Raw genomic sequence first — 22,359 nt, 5'->3', positions numbered from 1 at the left:
ATTACTTTCACCAGAGGGTTAATTTCCTATCAAGCATCCTACTGGAATTAATATAGCTACTGACTTAAAATCTGCTTTGTTTTTTTCCCTCTCTAGTCACTTGCTTAACTGAGAAGTAGAAGGAACAGGAGCTGGTGTGTCTAGAGGTAGAGCAAGCTCATGAGTGGTTTCACACCATCATGGCTTTACCTGGCTGCAGGGCTGAAATGACAGGGGAAAACAGGGTGGCAGGAAAGGTGCCCTGCACATTCAAATAACTTACCTTTCACTAGCAGGGAACCTCTGAATGCCCATCTCCTTTGGCTAAAAAGACTAGAATTCTTAACTGATTCTCAAAGAAACGAAATAAACCTAGCTAGAAAACGGGAGAAATGGCTTTGAACGTGAACATCACTCCTCACTTTAACTGTTTCACCATCTGGAGTGGAAGCCCACCCCTCCCTTCCAGCAGAACATGGTCTCACGATAAAAATCACAACCTGCTTGGAACCACATGCTATTTGGTGCATCCTATTTTTAGGCTGCTTTCATTAATTTTATTTTTTTTATACAGATACATACATAACTAGAATCAAAGTAAAAATATGAATGGGCAGGTACTAAAGAACTAAAGTGAAACATAACAAATCAAACAAAAGAACCAACATCAACTGAAAAACAACAGCTATAAATTTTCAAGGGCAAAGAGAAGACTTAGGGGCAACACCTGCTGAGGAAGGGAATGAAGCAGTATTGAGTTTCTAAGAGGTATTTATACTGCAAGTCTAATGCCAGCTTTTTAATAATAAAAATGAGATGTGCTTTAGGACTCACTGACTAGCACATGTAATGCTTAATTTGGAAAGAAAAATTAATGAATTCCTTGGGCTCAGCAGGTACGGTGTGTCCATTGCCGGCAACAGACACAGCACTAAAACAGAGAAACCCAAATCCCAGGACAAAAATATCTAGAGAGAAGAAATGGCTGAAGGTTTCAGAATTTGACAGGCAAGGTTTAATCACAAGTGCTACGCTTTGTACAATGTTATGGCTCTGCCTGAAATTTTACAGCTGAAACAAACAAAACAAAACTCATGTTTTAGTGTCACACGTATGATATTTAATTACAAAGGCCCTTTTCCTTTAAAGTATTGAGATGTTTGGAATGGATGCCATGCCTATTAATTTAAGTATAGTGGTAGTTCTCATTCAACTCTTTGTTGGTCATGTGACTACTGATGAATTTTAATAGAAGTCTAATGGCCAGAGGCCAAAACTCCATTCAAACCCTGCTAATATACCCAGGCAGATAGAACATTTTCTCTCTCATATAACACCACACACACACACACAAATTCAAACTAAAAAACACCACACACACACACACACACACACACACACACAAATTCAAACTAAAAACCTCCCAAAGGAACTGCTTTGTTTGTAGACTTCAATTTGAAGTAGATACTAAGGGCAAGAATAGACCAGTTAAAATTCACCTGAAAATCCATTCCCCAATTCCAAATGTGCTAAAACATCACTGTCAGCTTAGCATCTCTGCATGTATGTTATGTATAGATGTCGTTCATTCAAATTGATATTCCAGATATTTAAACATCAAGTGGTCAGAAAACAAGAATTATAGATTATCTGCAAAGTTACAGTCTACCTGGACCTTAAGGAAGACCACACTCATTCACCAATAAATCTCCATATACACAGTAATATTAGAAGCCACCTCCTCACCAATGCATAAAGCTGTTTTGAAAAAATTTGTTGTTAGCACAATCTGGTTGTCAAAGCTTCATTATACATTTTACTATACAAATACTTTTCAGATGATTAAAAAAACAAAAACAAGAAACTCCGCTAAAAACAGAAACTTAGGTTAGAGTTCTTTCTGATGGTACTTTTCTCCATCTCTTATTTATTAAGTGTGGTTATCTCCAATAGTAAACAAGTTGATTTCATGAAGGCAGTTACTAAATGATTGATGTATGATGTTATCTACAATTTGCAAACTGCAACAATACAGACTTGAACTTTTAAACAGTCTGTTAATCATCTATGCCATGAATGTTTAAATATAATATATATTTAATATGAAAAAGCTAAAGCACAAGTGCTTTCTCCTATCCCTAAATTCTGTTTTGGGCCCTCACTGATTCGGAATGCATTCTTATCCAACCCTTTTTCACAAAGTCAGGAGAGCTCAGGAAATAGAAAGTCAAAAATATACAAATCTTTTGTTGTTATTATAATAAGGTCTTTTTTTTTTTCACGAATGAAATTACCAAGGACCATGAGTTTGGGGGCGAAAATCAAAAGGAATTTACAGCAATCATTTATCTTCAAAGTTCAAAACTGGTCACTTCACAGAAAGACTTCAGACTTTGTTGAGATTTTGCTTCTAGAAAGTAATTCTGTTGTTGAGTTTTCTAGGAAAAATAAAACAACTTTCAATAACTGGCCGCTGGTGTGAGAGCTACCGTGGAATAAATTAGCACAAAAATGGGAGAGAAAAAAAGTTTTATAACTGTTCACTGTTACAGACATAATCAACAAGGTCAGTCACTCTCAAAAGCTCGTCTTCCTCCTCCTCTGGTGCCCCTGCTTCTTGCCCACCACTTGTCCCATTGGGAGCCAGGCTTACACTGGCTGCACTGCTGTCCTTGGGTGTCTGAGGTTTCTCTGCTGGTTTGCCAATCAAGTTCTCAATGGCTTTGCCAGGGCTCTGTCCATTGGTGGAAGGTAAGTCCACTAAGCTATAGTCCAATGGACTCCCCACCTTGCCTACATTTTCAAAGTCCTCTTCTTCATCACTTTCTATCCGGTAGGGCTTCTTGGTGCTCACCGGTTCTGAGGGCAAAGCCCTGGCATGGCTCTCATGGGCATGCTGATCTGCATCTCTGTGAGCACTGTCACAATTCTCCTCCTCATCAGTCTCAATCCGGTGTAGCCGTTTCCGGGATCGTTTGCCTTCATCATCATCCTCCTCATCTGCTTCTGAATACTCATCTGTGCTTCGGCCCCTCTTCCGAATGGACCGCTTTGATTCTTCAGCTAGCTCATCATCTTCAGAGTTCTTGGACATATAGCTCTCTAGAATAAACAGCACATTGAAGCCGTGACATAGGTAACAATGTACAGATTAAAGTAAATCTCCTTTTTGCTCCCTAAATATACACCCCAGTGACTGCATCTCAACTTTCTCACATACAAATATCTCTAATAATTATTCTATTTCTTAACTCTCAGTCCCATAATAACGGCCATCAGGATTCATAATATACTTTACCTATGAATTTAGGAGAAATTGATGATCATTGAATAAAATGAAGATAGGTTGGTCACAAAGTAAGAAATAATTCTCACTAGGCTTACAAAACTCACGTAAACATACTGATTAAAACTGGGCATTAAACTCTGGACCTTTGAAACACTGTGACAGCTCTTAAGTTATTGAAATGCTCTTGGTGGCTTCTCCTTTCTGTCTATTCCTACAGTTTGGGTGGTATCACCAGTATCCTGGCATTACATACCATCCATATACCGATGATTCCAAGACTTTATTTTAGATCACTCCTACAGTCTAGACTTCTGCCTACTCAACAGCTGCACTTGGATATTTCAACAGGTATTTCAAATGGAATGTGTCTGACTGAGCTCCTAATCTTCCCTCAAATCTGTACCCTTCCAGTGTCCCCATCTTCCTTACTGACTTAATTCTTTCAGGTCCTCAGTTTAGCTTGACCTGACCACCTCAATTTCTTTTTTCTCTCTCATCTAACCAAACAGGAAATTCTTTTTCTTTTTTTTTAACAGGACATCCTTTAGTTCTACTTTAAAAATAACATAATCAAAGGACCTTCCAGCCCTTTATTGCTACCACCCTATTGCTTCCATCCACTGTTCTCTCAGCTGAATGGTTCCAACTAGCTTTTGCCCTGTGGTCCTCCAGCCTAACCGAGACACACACCATCACACCAAGTTAAAGTCTAAGCAAGACCTCATCGCATCTTTGCTCACAACTACTTCACATCTCACACAGAATAAAATCCAAACTCTTTACATGGTCTGATTTGTGCTGTCCAATAAGGTAGCCACTAGACACATGTGGCTGTTTTACATACAAATTAATTAAAACAAAAGATTTAGTTCCTCATTCACACGGATTACATCTGAGGTACCTAAGAGTTACATGGGGTGCTTGGCTTTTCTCTTGAACACAATAGACACGGCTGCTCTTCACCAAGAAGTGATACATTTAGTTTTCAAAGGGCTAGTTAGTACATATTTTAGGTTTAGCAGGCCATACAGCATCTGTATAACTACTCAACAATGTCAGTCTATGATGAAAGCCGTCACAGATAATATGTAAATGAATGGATTGGGTAGATTTCACTTTACAAAATTGGTAGATTGTAGTTTGCTGACTACTTGCTCAGTAATATCTGGTCCCCTTTGATCTGTTTGCCCTCATCTCAAAATAACTCATTGAAAAATGGTTGTCAACTTCGCTAAGACACAATTTTTCAGTGAGCGGGTAGTTTGACAATTGCATGGTGATATAATTTGCCAGTTATATCTGTCAGACATTCACATGATACAATTATTTTCCATTTGTGATGGTTATAAATACTACAACCTCTATGCATTAATGAGGCAAGATTGGGTTATGCTAATGATTAGGCTGGGTTATAACACCCTTACTCTGAACCAATGTAAGGACCCTGGGGTGGCCAACATCACCTGTTAAAACAGACAAAAGGAGACAGAAGTGCCTGGGAGGGTGGTGGGGAGTGCCAGACTGGGGCATACCAAAAAGAAGAAGAGCTGGCCAGAGCTCTTCCTTCACACCGGGAACCCCTGCTCTGAAAAGCTCCTGATCCCAGAGAGAGAAAGGCTGATCCTAAGCTATATGGAGATCTCTAACACATGCTATGCCCACAGAGGTAGAAAGGAGACAAGAATTTCCCCTACAGCTGATAGGAAAAGCCTTTCCATAGCACTGGCATTCTGAATTTGGAATGCTAGCTTCCTAAATTGGGAGAAAATATAGTTGTTCGTCAAAGCCATGCACTTACAGTGTTTCTGTGACAGCAGCACTAGATAACTATTATTCTCTCTCACTCATTCTATTCCCACCACTCTGGCCTCGCTTGTGTTCCTTAAATATGTTAGGGGCAAATTTTTCTCAAGATCTTCCCATCTATGGCTGTATTTGCCTGGGTCGCTCTTGTTTTAGATAGCTGCATGGGGGGAGGGGGGCGCGCATGGAGGGGAAGAAAAGAGCAGGAAACTCTTGCTCAGATCACAATCTTCATCTTTTGGGGGATTGTTTCTGATTTCGGAAAATAATTTATTGTAATAGAGACCTTAAAATTTAGTATCTTGACAAATAACACTTATTTAAACTATAATTAATGATCAGACACAGAAGAAATGATTTTGTCTAAAACTTAGTATGAATTATATTTCTTTCAGTTCTTCAGCCAAATGTAGTTCCTAGTGATATCCCACAGTACCTTTTTAAAAATTCTAATTACTCCCCAACCTGTTTCTCCTTTATTTTTCTTCATAGAATTTCTCCACCTAATACAGTAGTATTTCCCAAAGTGGGTGATACCACCGACTGTTAAGTACTGGAATAAGAAAGCAGAAATCTATACTTTATCCTGGATTATGAGCTATAGTACAAAAGTTTTTCATTGTCAAAGGGGGGAGCTGAGTAATTATACTTCTAAAAAGAGGGCAGAGTAACCCAAATAAGTTTAGGAACCTATGTACTAATACATTACATCGTCTACTTATTATCTCTCTTTTCCTCCTAATAAAATACTGCAAGTCAGGTGATTATTTGGGGCTACTTTATTCACTGTTGTATTCTGAGAATATCACCTGCTTCAAAACTATTTATATTTAATAGCTGAATTAATAAATTTGTTTTCATGACCCAAAAAGATAATGAATACACACTCAACCAGTAGCTCACTCCCTTTCTTTAACCTCCCACATCCAAAGAACTCTTTCCTTCTCTCTCCTGGCTTCAGCTGTGAACTTAATTGACAAGGTTCTACAGAACAATTTTCAAAACATCATAAATAATAATATCCCCAAACCCAACCAAACTCACTGCTGACTCATAACAACCCTGTAGGACGGGTAGAATTGCCTGTGAGTTTCTGAGACTGACTGTTTATGGAAATAAAAAAGCCCCATGTTTCTCCTGAGAAACAATAAGTTGGTTTCAAACTGCTGATCTTGTGATTACCAGCCCAACGTATAACCATTATGCAAACAGGGCTCCTTTCTAAAATATATTAAGTATACAAAAAAGGCAAAAATTAGGAAAATTTAAACTGATTTCAAGATAAACTCTAGATTAAATAAAAATGCTTATAATTTCATAAATTCATATTTTAGGATGCTTCCTGCACTTTTCTGTATAGGAAGTAGATCAACCTATTAAAAGGTAGACTAACTACCAACTTAAGCTTACATGCAAGAGAGGGAGAGAGGAGATACCTTTGCTGGAACTTGTCAGCTATTTGGGCACAGGATTAGATTGCAATATGAGGGCCATGGATAACAGGGGAGTGATGGGAAGAAACAGGAGAACTCTTGCTGGGATGACCTTCTTCATCTTTTCAGATCATTTCGGGTTCCATCAAATAACTTACTTATTATAATAGAGACCATAACATTTACTTGTCAAGTATCATTTACTTAAATTATTAGTGATCAGGCCCAGAACAAGAGGTGTCCTCTAAAAATGGATTATATGTGATTGATTTTTTTTCTCCCTTGGTTTAGTTATTTTCGTTCTTTCTTGCTAACAAGGGAAATTAAAAAAAAATTTTATTGGGGGCTCGTACAACTCTTATCAAAATCCACACATCCATTGTGTCAAGCACATTCATATATTTGTTGCCCTCATCATAGAATACATTTTTTTCAAGCACATTTGTACATTTATTGCCCTCATCATTCTCAAAACATTTGCTTTCTGATTATGTATGACTTTTAAGAAACAGTATAGACCCATAACCCCAAGTTTCCTTCCTAAGTTCTATTCTGCTGTGTCTAAACATGGGAAAATGAGAGACCTATTCCTCACCTTCACTCTCTGAGCTGGAAAGCCTGCGCTTATGAATTCGCCTAATTTCTTTACCACGTCTTAAACTCTTCTGGGACCCATCACTTTCTGAATCTTCTTTGTAGTTAATTTGTCTTTTCTGGTTCCTCCTTGACCTCCTTCGCCGAGTTTCTACGAAATCATCACTAAAATCATCGCTGAAGTCACTTTCTGTTTAAAAAAGAATTATAAAAGTTTACTTTAGATTATTAAAAGATAAAGCTCCTAAGCAGTCAAGAAACATTTTTTTACATGAACAATAACTATTAGTCTCTTACTTTCTTTTATGTCCATTGCCTCATGGGCATTCAAAAGTTGAGTAATGGTAAGGAAGACCAAGGAGTTAATGCCTTTGAACACTGATTGTGCGATGGGATGAAAGAACAATGACCACCAGAAACAAAGTACAACCAGAATACTCCTTACACAGGCGATGGCAAGACTTTAGGTTATGTACTTTGGACATGTAACCAGGAGGCCCCAGTCCCTGAAAAAGGGCATTATCCTTAGTGAGTAAAGTAGAGGGTCAGCAAAAAAGAGGACACTCCTCAGGGAGAAGGACACAGTGGCGGCCGACAATGGGCTCACACACAGGAATGCTTGTGAAGATGGCACAGGACAGGCAATGTTTCCAAAGGCTGTCGTACTTAAGGTCCCGGACTCGGCACTGACGCAACAGAACCCAACAACATGGGAGTCTTCACCGAGACCCTCACAGATGTAAGCCAGTGACAGCCTCGAATGAAGACTAAAAACACTTTATACCTTGAAGCTCCAGCACTGCTCTTCTCATGAGTTACTGTTCTGCCTCCTGCAGACCTGCTATTACCTGTATCTACAGCAAGTCTTCACAACATAGCACAATTAGTAGACCTTCCTCAAGCCACCAAAAACTGACAAGCTTATTCCAAACAGAGTGCAGAATTCAGGGTTTTTTGCTTTTCGCTCTGAAGAATGGTAGTCTGTGAATAACGCCAGAGGGTTATGTATGCTCGCTCTTATCGGGTGGGATCAATAAAGAACTCATAGTCAGACCATGGAATTTTGTCAGAGCTGCTTTCCGAGAGTGCTAACAAATTCTAATGAATTAACACAGCCTTTCTGGTTGTTCTTTAATACATTCAAAAATGAGTAATCCAACAGTCGGAAGGGTCTGATTAGTCAAATCTGGAAATAATGGAGCCTAAACAATGATAGTAATAGATTATATCTAAATTAAGGAATATATTAATAATATAGATAAATTAGATGAAGGGAAAGCGCTTCCTTATAATAGACAAAGTAATAAAAATTTTAATGATGGAGTTATAAAATCATTAATCGCTATTAAAACTAGTGGGTGAGAGATTTGATGAGGAATAGGATATTTACAGTCTTAAAGTATCATCCCACAAATTACTTATTAATTACAAAGGGAAAAATTAGTACAGGGACAATCACTCAAAGACAAAACATTACATCTGTGATATTCCAACCCAAAATACATACCCTGAATCGAATCAGGGTATTCTATAAAACAATTATTAACCTACTTTTCAAAAATGTTAACAACAAGAATGATAGAGACTGGGGAATACTACAGGAGAATAATGAGACATAAATAAATGCAATGCTTGATCCTGGGTTAGCTCCTAGACTAGGGAAAACAACAGATATAAAAGACAAGCTTGGGGTAGGATGACACTGAATATGCTGACTGTACATAGGATCACTGTAATATTTTCTGATTTTAGTAAATATCTGTGATTATAGAAGAGAATGTCCTTAGAAATTAAAGGGGGAGGATGTCTCAAAAGGTATAGAAAATGAAAAGGGAAATAAACTACAAATATAATGCTCTTATCTGTAGTACTTCTCTAATAACAGCTACTCACTTATGCGCCAATTCCAGACACGCTTTCTGTTCACTTAGCTATTTACTCGTTAATCAGAACACACGTCAGTTATAAGCTTATTTATAAAAAGTACTGAATCACTGATGGCAGTCTAATTGTTGAAGGTAAATGGTGATCCCTCTTGCTGATCCAATTGCTCAGCATCAGAGAAAATGTTCTCATCTTATTGACCCTTGACTCCAAAAGAATTTATCACAATCAAAATATGTTCACATCAAAATTTAATGTATCAAGTGAATGAAATTTTGAGGCTTCTTAACTCTCGAGGCTGTGAGCACTTATTAAATCGGTGTGAAATAAATACAAGTAATTTTCACCCGAGTCTCGACTGTTGTCTTCAGATTCCTCCTCCTCATCATCATCAGAGTACTTTTTCTTCGGAGTCTTTCTCCGCAGGCGCCTGCTCTGTCTCATGGGCCGAGAGGGGTGTCGTCTCAGCCGACGGCCACAGAAATCCGTGTCGCTGTCATCGTTGGAGGGTGGCTCTTCTTCACTTTCGTCTGGGTTTTCATCAGACACAACGAATTCATCTTGAGATCTGTCCGAGAGAAACCAGCTCAGTGATGAGGTGTCCTTGGGATCACGAACCTAATTTTGAAATCTGCATTTAAACACAGGGAGTCTACTGCAACATATCTAAATGATTTCTACTTCCCTGTTTATAAAATGGGAAAATGTTTTGCTGCCTTTTTTCATTGTGGGAGTTACAAAGAAGGGTTATTACACATTACACAAAAATTGCTTTGGCTCCTAGGGAAGTCCCCCAAGTACTTTAAAAGCACTATGCCAAAAATAAATATATTATTCCTCAACCTATCCCTCTCTTCTGTGTGCCTCAATCTGGACTTTATCATAATTTTAAGTTATCACTAATATCTCCTTAGTCTCTCACTGGGTTCTTCCCTCTTCGGGTTCTCATCTCCTTCCTACAAAGTGAGAGCAACTTCCCAGAAGGTCTGAACTTAGTTAGGTTTCCCCTCAAAATTCCCTCCAAATGAATACCTGGATGAAGCTTTCTGAAACTTAAGTTTCACATGAGTCTGGTGTTTAACATGGTTGGGTGGCTTTTAATCATCTTTAACATAAAGTCCAAACACCTACATGACAGTAAATCACAAAGTATTGCTATTAGAGTTCCAGGTCCTACGTGTACGCGTATATTAAAAATAAAACATGTTTAACCATGTCTCCGTGACCAGTGGATGGCTACATAGAAGTACTCTCAGTAATATCCTTCCTTGTTAGGGCTTCTGGAAAAGGAGGGGGAAAAAAACCCTACTTTTTGTGTCAAAGGGGGAAAAAATATTTTAAGATCAAGGTTAATCGCAGATTTTAATCAAAATATGAGTGAACATCGTCTCAAATCACTGAAGAATTGCAACAAGATAACAGATATGCTGCCACACATAAAACAGGTTTCCAGACAGAATAAGCATTGTAATTGAGGACCTAATGCCGGGGGCTTAAGTGGAGAGGAAATGTTTTGAGAATGATGAGGGCAATGAATAAACAAATGGGCTTTGCACAATTGATGTATGGATGGATTGTGATGAGTTGTATGAGCCCCTAATAAAATGATTTTAAAAAAGCATTGTAATAAAGGTCAAAAAGACCTCCAAGATGAGATAAGAGAGGAAAGACTATGACCCTCTCCAAATCTAGAGCCTGTGGGTGGAGTCCAGAAATGGATGGAAGTCCATCAAATTACCATCTATGCAATAGTACTAAAGTAGGAATCTCATTCGGTTTGGCATTTTCAACTTTTAAGTGAACATCTTGACTTCAGCAAATTCTCCGCTAGATGGATGCCTAAAAGCATGTATGAAGATGATCGAGCTTAAATACTGATATTTCCAAGTCTTTTAATCAAGTTCAAAGGTAAGGAAAACAATTTCACAGAACAATTGTGAGGACAAATACTGAATTTACCAATAGGATACAGAGAGCAACGTCCCTTCAACACAATGGCTTCAGGGAGGATCTTCTGGGCCAGTTACATTCAGTGTAGCAGTGTTACTCAGATGGCTATGGGATTCCAATGGGTTATCTTACTATATTTTCTTGCATCGCATAGCAATCATGGTTACTACTATGAAGAATTTTTAAGAAAACTGAACATTGTATCGGTTGACAAAGGCCAGGAAAGCGGCAATGAAGAATGTTTTCCTTCACAGTAATGCCCCTGCTTATTCTTCAGGGCAGTAAGGGCCATCCTATGAGAATTTTGTTGGCAAGCCCCATCCACCCCAGACCCCTGATCTTGCCCCTTCAGACTTTTGTTTTGAAAACTCCAAGGAATTTACAGGGACTATGATTTGATTCCTTGAGGACGCCAAACTTGTAGTATTGATGTGATTTCAATTGAGTGCAGAATTCTTTGGGGAAGGGTTAAGGAATTGGAAACACAGCTTTCTTGTTGCCACGGAGTCGATTCTAACTCATTGCAACCCTACAGGACCGGGTAGAAATGCTTCTATGGATTTCCAAGATTAACTTTTTACTGGAGTAGAAAGCTTTACTTGTCTCTTAAGAAGCAGCTGGTGGCTTCAAATGGTTGACCTTGTGGTTAGCAGCCTAATAGGTAACCCATCATGAGGCCAGGGCTCTGTAAGTCAGCTTTTAAATGTGTCTAAACCTAGATGTAGTGTATGTGGGAAAAAATAGCTTTATGTTTTTAAATTTCTATAATAAAAGTTTCTATGACTTTGACGCAATCCCCTTTGACACACCTGAATACTTGACAAATAGGATACTCCATAACTAAATATCCCTCACCCCTTAAAAAAACAAAACCAGAAACATTCTCTCTGGTATATCTATAGGGGGCCACTTGATACTTCACTCTCTCAAGTATATGTATAGGAGGTAACACTTCATCCACAATATCTTTGCTATTCTAAGCCACTGAGAGTTCCCCAAATATCCTATAATGCCTTGAGACACGTGACGTCTCTGCTTAGAATGCCTTATTTCCTTCATTCTGTCTCGAATCCACAACTCATTAACTCCGCCAGTTAGTCTTTCAACATATTTTCAAATTAATTATGTAAATGTGAAAATTTCCCTGGACTGAATCAACTCTCCCCTGTATATGATTTATAATTTATAGTATTTTATTTAGGGAAGGAGAGGAGGATGGAAACCGTTTTAAGGGAAAAAGCTTTTATTGTGAGTTAGGGTGAAGATTTACAGAACACATCAATTTTCAATTAACAATTCATACACATCTTACTTTGTCCTTGATTGTAATACTCACAATGTAACATCACTTCCTCCCTATGTTTCCTATCTATCTGTTCTTCTATGCTAATAAGTTTTCACTTTTTGTGTGAATACTGTCCTTCGATAGCAAGTGGATGACTATACAAAGGTTTGTGCATACCTCATTAGTGTTATTGTTCCCCTTACAGACTTGTCTATTGTTTAGCTAAAAATTAAACCAAGTGGTGAGTTCATCATTTACAGACCTGAAAGGTGGCTAAGGGCCATGGGATTAAGTTTCTCATTCTGACCAGTAAGATTGGCCCTTAAAAAAAAAAAGCACTGTAAGTTTTGTTCCATATTTCCTCCCACTCGTTTAATGACCACCTAATGAGATTCTTTCCAGTGCAGTCATAGTAGCCAGCTACCATCTAGTTCTTCTAGTGCCAGGGTTAAGGAAACAGATGTTCCAGTGGTCCATTACCCATAGGACTAATTGATTGCTTCCTGTGTCTACAAGATTCATCATTCTTCTTTTGTCTGGACTAGGAGAGATTAGAACACTGGCTTTGTGGACCTAAATGTCCCCTGAGACAATGGTCCTAAGCGCCCAGGCCTCCCTTGATTGCATTTTACTGATGATCCTATACATGGCTTTTTGGTCATTATGATTTATGCAATTTTAATTTCACTAATAATAGGAAAGGAGCAGTCTATCAATATTGTTTCAATAGCTGGTTTACCAGTAAGCTTTTCCTAAGCTTCCAGGCAGGATTATTTGCCACAGCTCCAACCTCTTTAGGTCACTAGAGGAGACGCAGTTGTAGAATCACTTACATACCTGGTTTTGATACTTGGCTGGGACCCTAAAGAGCATGGATGGTGTTTCACCTTTGAAGCTCAGGAAGCAGCACAAAAGCACAGAAAAAGGGCACGCAACGAATGATAGTGCATTTTCAGTTCATCATAATTAAATATAATTTTGAACACTGAAGAATGAGCCATAAACCTACTTTGTATTGATAGTATAAGAAAACAAAAACACTCAAGATCAGCATTCTTAAATCGGCTTTAAGCATCCTGAAAATAGAAGTTGTCTATATAAGGCAACAAAAGAGGCCAACACTGGATAGCCCAGGAGCCTCTCTCTGCCAGTCCTACGTACACCTGCATCTTGGAAACAAGGTCTACTGGCAGCCCACGCACCCATCACTGATCTTGAATTCATCCTCACTCTCTTCTTCATCCAGGTTGCTGTCACTGTCCAGATCATTCAGTCGCCGCCGTTTCTTACGTCGAGTAGCAGCAGCCCTCTGGGGTCGTTTATTTTCTTTTCGTTCTTCATCCAAAATAGTAGAGATGTCTTTCCCACGGTGACCGGTGATGGTGGAGATATCTTTTCCTCGGCCAACTCCTAAGTGAGTCACAGAGTTAAGAATTAGAGAAAAAGACACAATATACACTTATTAAAAGCTTCCATTTCTATCAATTGTCATTCTCTGGGGTTAGCAACCCTTCACTGAATTCATTTCCTACATATATACAGAAGTCAACATTCATAGTTCCCATCAAGAGTTTTAGCATTGCTTTACATTACTGGAAAGTTCATTATATAATCTTTACCTCATCTTTTAAAAAATAATCCTTACACTATAATATACACCTTTGAAAAATTAAAATATAATTCACTCTTGTAAAATTATAATGCAGAAGTCATATATTTAGAAATTATTTAACTATCATTACTAGTTCCAGAAACTCTCTTCTTGAAAAATGTATTTAGACATGGCTTTAGAAAGAAGTTATATTTTATTTGCAGTACATAATAAGATTGGAACTCAGCAACAAAACACAAATAGGGTGCACCTTCAGTGACTTTTTCATTGGCACTACTGTTCTGATCCTGTGTTCAAATGAACGGAACACTGCCAGTCCTGCAGCAAGACCACAACCGTTCTATTTGCGCCTGTTGATGTAGACACTGGGCCGATCCATGTTATTGAGGTTTTCCTCCTCTTCACCGTTTTCTTCTGCACCACGCATGATATCCGTTTTAGGATCTCTTCTAATAGCATGCCCAAATTACATGCAGCAAAGTTTCACCCTTCTCATTTCTAAAGAGCTTATTGGCTGTACTTCTAAGACAGACTTGTTTATTCTTCTGGTAGTCCCCAGGACCTTCAATATCCTTAATCAGCACGATAACTTAAAATATACAAGTTCTTCTTTGGTTTTCCTTATTCACATACAATACAATGAAGTAAGTGAATATATCCTAACCTGGGTCAGCTGCACCCTAGTCCTCAAAGCAGTCTTCAATATTTTAACAGAGTCTTATGCAGCAGATTTGCCCAATGCAAACAACCTACTTACTATTAACCTTTCCCAGAGCATTTAAAACCACCACATGCTATATATTACAGCACAAATATGTCAGTCTATATAATTGGTTATATATACCTTTAATAACACTACCTTCAAATTACATTTCAATGTTTATGAAATTAAGAAATGGAGTTTTTATACATTAATTTAAAATACACTTTTTTATTCTGATGAAAACTCAAAGCATTGTAGCCATGCTAGTGTGAAAATAGTACATAGCAGGAAAGCTGTGTGTGATTTCTACTTGGAGTCATAATAAAAATGTTCAACGTGAACACTTATGTTTCATACTGGATCATAAAACTACCTTTAAAATAATCACTGAGATGAGTCTTAATGCAAATAGCATGCTCATAGTTTATTTTGGATCAGAAATTAACTTGAACAGTTCCTGTGATGAATAATGACAGAGAGAATGCAAAACATGGTCACTGACCCAACTAGGGCCTCGTAGCCCCCTTGTGGGCAGTCAGAAGAAGACAAGAGAATGACACACACATACCTCCTCCATCAGCCTCTTTGATATCGTCTTCGATGGCTTCATCAATTGCTTCATCAAACTCATCAAACCTAAAATATACAGAAGAACATGTTCGCCTGTCCTGACAACTGGGCTATGAGAGTTCCCTCAAGAACCAGCTCTCTGGACTGCTCAACTGTGTCTTCACCATTTCATCACACTCCTTTCACCCTCCATTTCTTCTGTAAGATAGGGTTTCGGGAATCGGTACCTAATTCTTAAGTTATTGTTTGGTTGCTTTTGAAAAGACATTTAAAAACTAGGGCCAAGCTCCCCAAATAAATAAATTAAGAGCCATTTAGTGAATATTTTGCAAGCCACATAATTTCTGTTGTCAGTTTGTTAGCAGTCACATTTGATTCTAAAAAGCATACAAGTGTGGCTATGTTTCAGTAACATTTTATTTATGGTCACAGAAATTTTAATTTCATGGGATTTTATTTTTCTTTTGAAGCTTTCAACCATTTAAAATCATCAAAGCTTAAAACCATTTTTAGGTTATGAACTGTACAAAAATAAAGTAGGCAGGGGGGAGCGGGGAAGGAGGGGGAAAAAATGAGAAGCTGATGCCAGGGGCTTAAGTGGAGAGCAAATGTTTTGAGAATGATGAGGGCAATGAATGTACAAATGTGCTTTACACAATTGATATATGTATGGATTGTGATAAGAGTTGTACGAGCCCCTAATAAAACGATTAAAAAAAAGAAAAGAAAAAGGGACTTAAAGTAGGGGGGAAAAGTAGGCTGGATTTGCTATATAAATCATATGGCAAAGAACATTAGCCTTCCACAAATAATATAAGGATTACATTAGCAAAGAATACATAATTATTACTTAAATTATAGAATCCAACGATATATTAGAGTTATTTATAAAGACCAAGTGTGATTCACAACAGGGGTGCAAGATGGTTCACAAAACAACGCAAAGAATAAGAACCACATGACCATATCATTGAATTAAAAAACTCACTGCCATCGAGTCAATGCTGATTCCTAGCAATCCCCGGGGATTTCCCAGACCATAACCATTTACAGGAGTAGAAAGCCCAGTCTTTCTTCCACAGGACTGCTGGGGGTTTCAAACTGCCGACGATGTAGATCGCAGTGCAACACATAAGCAATACACTACCGGGGCTCCTAGACCTAAAGCTATAGCCCAAATCAAATAAAACCAGAACAATAAATGCTGGAGAGAGTGTGGAGAGATTGAGGCTGTTACCCAATGCTTGTGGGCAGTATAACCATGGTGGAAAATGCTAGGTTGACACCTAAAACTGGCAATAAAAAGACCCTATGCCCCAGCATTCCTTTTGTTGTGCATGTACTCTAGGGAAATAAGAGACAGAGTACCAACAGATACGCTCTCCCATACTCAATGAAGTACAGTTCACAATAGCAAGAAGAGAAAAAAAGCCCAAATACCCATCAGTACAAGACTGGGTACAGAAACGAGTAGATTCACATGAAATCATGAAACATCTCATGACATGGTTGGACCCAGAAACCATTACGGTGAGTGAAGTTAGTCAATCACAACAGGATAAATATTATGAGTCCATTACCATATAATATTTTTACCACTCATACATTAGAGCACCAAGACAAAGGGAGGCTTCTGCTTTCAAGTCATGTAATCTTCCAATCAGGTCTCCCAAGCAGTGAGCAGAATGCCTGCCTAGTGCCCACAAACCATGTATCACACTCTATCTGTACAACTTAAAAACTATTTGACAGACCTCACATGGGGTCAGTTTTTCAAGATGGAGGAAGGAAGAGAAAAACATGCAGTTTCTGCTATACAACACTGTGCTAAGACCACCCCAAATCTATACACATTTCTATAAGACGGAAAAGCAAACCTAATGGAAATTCAGCTCAAGATGGGGAGAGGCATGTAAGGCTTGAAAAAGGTGGTCACATTTGATATTGGGGAAACCAGGTGGAACAAACTTCCATTGGAGAAAAAACAGTTAATCCTTGTATTGAACCCAAGGGAAATATCAGAACTATGCTCCTAATTAGACACCTATGGCATAGTTTCTTGGTAATCCAGGCCATGTGTTATAGACTATGGAGTCTCTGGATTCCTTCCTTTCGAGGCTCACAACCTTCACACTAAAAGATTTTGATGTGAAAACACCAACTAAGTAACTAAGTGATACCTCACACTCACTTGTAGTAGATTTAATGGACTTGAGGCTGAAACCCCCCAGTGTAAGAAGTAGACAACTGAGACCCTAAGGTTATGGAATTGGTGGGTGAGGGACTTGGTTCAGATCTCTTGTTTTGAAGGTACCCAACGAATGGTAACTCAGGAATACGGATGAAAAGTTCCTCTTGCTATCTTATTACATCTATTAGTCTAGTATGAATAGTCCTGCTTTTGTGAATGAGTGTTATTAAAAGTTTTGCCCCCCCCCCAAAAAACAACAAAAAATAAAAACAAACAAACAAACAAACAAAAAGTTTTGCCCCATCACCAACCTTTATTCATTGTTCTTATAAATTGTGTACAATCACTTAAGACTTTACAAGTCAACAATTCATGTACTGCGATCTGAAACCACCATATACTTGTGTAATTTTCCTGTTCTCAACAATATTTTAAATAAATTCTATGCTGACTAAATTAATGACACTATTAATAGAATAACTTTATGCCCCAGGGGGATGACTTATAATGTTCTCTAACATAAAATGATAACAATGTCTCTAAGGAAAGCCAGAGACATATATATAAACCACAGAGATTTGAATGGATTTCAGGCTCATATATAATTCTAGACCTGATATAAGGATAATAAGTTCTTATGACATGATCCTATTCGATATTTACACTCACTAAAGAAGATATGAGTGCGAAAGCCAAGGGTAATGAAGAAAGCAAGATGGTCCCTGCCTATCAGAAAGAGTAACATCTGGGGTCTTAAAGGCTTGGTTCAAACGAGCAAGCCATCTGAGTGTGGCGTCAACTAAGTAAATATCAAAGAAGCACACCAGCCTGTGTGATCCAAGGATTATAAACAATAAAACCCAAATCTGGAGGGAATCGTACTAGAGCTAAAAGTGTAAACACGTGATTTGCAGAAGGCTATGGATGACAGTGGAAGCCCAAAATCCATTTGCAAGGGTCTACACATGGCTTAAGCCTCTGGTGAAACCCTTCTAACCATAGTTCAGGGATGTAAATAGCCTTGCTATCAGCCGAAGAGCATTGTAAAGTCAATTGTAGCAAATATAGTCAAGTTAAAATGTATTATCTTATCATTTGTTCTCACTGTTCAGCCATTTTAAAGTTGTTCAAGTTTTAATATTTCCTGCTTTCTTTATGCTGAAGGTTTATATGTTTTGTCTAGTTAGTTGTTGGGTTTTGTTTGTTTTCTGTTTTGTATAATTTTTCTGTATAAAAAGATCCAGGCATAACTACTCTTGTGGGTTTCTGAGAATCCAACTCTTTTATGGGAGTTGAAAGCCTTGTCTTTCTCCAGCAGAGCAGCTGGTGGTTTTGAACTCCTGATCTTGTAACTAGTATGTCACCAAGACTCCTAAAGATCCAAGATAAATATATAAGTAATGGCTGATGACCACTGTGATGGGAAAAGCATTTACTTCTAGGTCATACTGTCTAATTTTAAGAGGACTTTATATTTATTGAAAGCATTTCCATATATCACATACCTATAACTTATACATTTCCGTGTTCTTGTTGACCTCCTTTCAAGCAAGTTCACTTTTGATTTTTTTGAATCCTTTTTCTTTTCTTCTTGATCTTCAGAAAAATCTGGCTCCTTATTTTAAAATAATAAGAAGTATATGGCTTAGTACTCCTGACATTATTAGCTTTCTAATCTCAACTAGAATAGCAAATACCGAAAATTTGTAAAGTTTACAGGGGTTCCCCTAAAACAGAAAAACTACAGTACAATGACCTGCACTGATCAAAGAGACTATTGGGCCCAATGAATGAAGCACTTCTGTATCAGATATCTTATACTTCTGTTAATCTATAATTAATCTTTTTGAACAATGATGTTTTTCCACCAATATATGATTTTAACAAATAATTATAATCTATAAATATGCTGAATGAATGGAAGAAAGGTTTTAAAAGGAGAAGGGAATGTTATACTGAAAGATAAAACCTAAACAAGAGGCTATTTGTTGCTATAAATTAAAACTGAAACTGCTTATGAAATGTACAAAATGTCTTAACTTCAAATGAAAACCATATTATATGGTAAAATGACCTTCATTATAAACTGGACTACTACTAAGTGTTAACACAATGATAATCCTTCACTGAAGCCAAGCCATGACTAAAAATACAAGTATAAGCTTCTCTGTTTTCCCACCAGAGCAAGGAATGAAGAATCAGAACTTTCCCTGAACTATTCTTTAGTCATTTTGCATAAACAGCACATAGAGAGACTAACAACAAGTTAATCAATTTGGTATAATCACAATGAAACATATACTCCATGGGTATATACTATAAAACTTGGTTAGATGTACGAGGCGGTACTCCCCAAAAAACCATAATTTTTTCCACCAAATCCATGTATTTGAATTTTTTACAAAAACAACCTTATCACCTTCAAAGTATTCTCCACTACAATTAATACATTGGTCAAATCTGTAATTCATTCTTGGAAACATTTTTTCCAGACTCCTTTTTTTTTTCTTCACCTCTTCCACATCCTCAAATCGCTGTCCTTTCAGGTCCCTCTTCATTTGCGGAAACAAAAACAGGTCACGCAGAGCAAAGTCTGAGGAGTACAGTGCATGGGGCAAGAGAATTGTAGTGGGGATAAAAACAGTCTCCTGTCTGCCACAAAACAGGCTTTGTATTGAACATTGTTATGCTATCTTTTTCAGAACTTCTAAATAGAAAGCTTCATTAAGGAAGTGGATGGACATCCAGAACAAGGTTTGTCATCAGTCAACATTTCATCTTTTTTGAAACAGAAAACCACCTGTATACTTCAGTTTTTTCCACTTGTAAGCTGTGCTCAACAGAACAGTTCCTGTGGCATTTGTCCTGAGCAGGAAACAAAATTTCACAACTGCACACTGTTCTCTTAAATTGGCTATCACAAAAAACAAGGTTCCAGCAAAACTGCATTACGAAAAAATTCACTAAGTCCAGAGTGAACCTTCCCAGGCGATGCCACTGGGTACACTAACTCAGAGCGAGTTGCTGGATGCTCGTCTAGCAGGAAAAATGTGTACGAAGAGAGCTCCCCTCTGCCTAGTGCAATTCTGGTGTTTAGGGGGATACCCGTCATATTACCACATTTTTTAATATATGTAATATTTTAATCACAGGGGGTTTGTGGGTAAGTTTTTATTTTCCTTTAATGATCTTGAATTCTCACATTTAATGAAACAGGTATATATTTTAAACTAGTCACATCACATAATATGGATTAAATTTTAGATTATGATAGTTTCCCCTTTAAAAATACCCAGAAACTTACTTGTGGTGGAATGATGTTTTCAATACTGATACCCACATACACCAAGCGTTCTTTCCTTTAAGTGAAAAAACAAAACAAAAACACACAAATAAAAGGAGATTTGCTAAAAATCAGAGTGTTACAAAAATTATTACAAAAATATCACTAATTTTACCAATACTACTATTAGGATTTCATGGAAATAACAGAAACCAGGTCAAAACAGTTTGCCTATCACATAGTATTGTTATTATCATGAAAGGCACAACATTCCCTGAGGGTATGAAAACTATAGCTTTTGTAGCAATTTATAATGTGAAATAAAAATCATAACTGAAATAAAAGAAAATTCACAAATAGAATCATAATGATATGATTAGATGGAAAGCCATCTTTTAAGATAAAAGAAATCTTTCTTATGTTGGGTGTTGCAGTAATTAAGTGTACGTTACATAGGTATAATCTCATGGTAGTAAATATCACTCTATTAATAAAAAGCATTCTGTGTAACAAAATCATACCAGGAACTTACACTAGGAACATTTACCTCTTGCTTAGATAAAAGCAAACAGTCCGATGCCTCTGCATTTAGAGACGGCATGCTGAAGAAAGCTTTGTGCCCAGTTAAGACTTCTGCTGGAAGTGAAGGACTTAGACCAGTGGTTCTCGACCTTCCTAATGCTGTTACCCTTTCATATATTTACTCATGTGGTGGTGATCCCCAACCATAAAATTATTTTTGTTGCAACTTCGTAACTGTAATTTTGCTACTGTTATGAGTCGCAATGTAAATATCTGATATGCAGGATGTATATTCATTGTTACAAATTGAACATAATGAAAGTATAGTGAATAATCCCCCAAACACTATGTAATTATGTATTGTGAAATATTTGTTTCTAATTACAAATAAATGAAATTTTGTCTTGAACATGGTGTAGCATGGGTAACAGTCTTCACGAGTCTTCTACTCCTGTATGGGCATATATGCATGTGGGCAGACCAGCCTGGAGACTGACAGAGGAGCCGTGTCCTGGTTCTTAAGACTATCGGAAATAATGTGTTTTCTGATGGTCTTAGGCAATCCTTGTGAAAAGGTCGTTCAATCGTCTAAGGAGTCCGTGACCCACAGGTTGAGAACTGCTGACTTTAGACAATTAATGACACCTCTTTATTTTCAGTTCCAAGAAATAAACCTTTGTTGATTTTAATGCAAAACATTTGACATAACAAATTTAAATGGTCTGGTGATGTTACACTAAACTGAAACTGTAAGCCACTTTTCCTCTCTCTACCAGTACACATTAAAAAGCCAGCTGGCAAGGTCCTTTAGATTGTATCCTTTGTTGCCAAGCATCTGCCTTTTAGGTCCTTGACCCTGCTAACAAGAATTTTATGCATGTTTTACACTCAGGATATTAAACTATAAAATAAAAATTAATACATAAAAAGTAATAAAGTTATTTTCATTTAAACCTAATAAAAATATAGTTAATAAACTAAAAACTAGGAAAGGCTAGTACTAGCAATAATAAGAAAAACTTAATGAATATGCTATAAATTGAGATATATGTTATCAAATGTTTGCTATATGAGTGTCCTTACCATATGTAAATTTACTGAGATTTGTTAACACCTAAAATGTTTCTACTTTGATAGGTCACTACTTTTTACCTTAATTCAAACTGACATCTTTTTTTCAGTTTTCAACATATTAGGTCAGGGTTTTTGTCAGCCTTGGGAATCAAAAGGTGCCTAACCTCATGATTGTTTGACAAGGACT

The 22,359-nt window shown here is 37.4% G+C and overlaps 1 protein-coding gene across 1 annotated transcript in view; it reads right to left on the bottom strand.

The window, feature by feature from the left end:
• Positions 1–1,318: 1,318 nt before the first annotated feature.
• RSF1 (remodeling and spacing factor 1) overlaps positions 1,319–22,359 on the bottom strand; it is an 87,313-nt gene continuing 66,272 nt past the window's right edge. Inside the window, exons 10-16 of the mRNA XM_004708849.2 lie at positions 20,598–20,652; positions 18,799–18,908; positions 15,101–15,168; positions 13,420–13,627; positions 9,330–9,550; positions 7,100–7,288; positions 1,319–3,081 (exon numbers count right to left, since the gene is read on the bottom strand). Coding sequence (XP_004708906.2) covers positions 2,510–3,081; positions 7,100–7,288; positions 9,330–9,550; positions 13,420–13,627; positions 15,101–15,168; positions 18,799–18,908; positions 20,598–20,652 — 1,423 coding nt within the window. The 3' untranslated portion in view covers positions 1,319–2,509. The remainder of the gene's footprint in view (positions 3,082–7,099; positions 7,289–9,329; positions 9,551–13,419; positions 13,628–15,100; positions 15,169–18,798; positions 18,909–20,597; positions 20,653–22,359) is intronic.

Source organism: Echinops telfairi, unplaced genomic scaffold (assembly GCF_000313985.2).
Source record: "Echinops telfairi isolate 266 unplaced genomic scaffold, ASM31398v2 ScPeMD7_1713;HRSCAF=2227, whole genome shotgun sequence".
Lineage (NCBI taxonomy): Eukaryota > Metazoa > Chordata > Mammalia > Afrosoricida > Tenrecidae > Echinops > Echinops telfairi.
The sequence above is the reverse complement of the archived record's forward strand: the minus strand, read 5'-3'. Positions and strand labels throughout refer to the sequence as shown.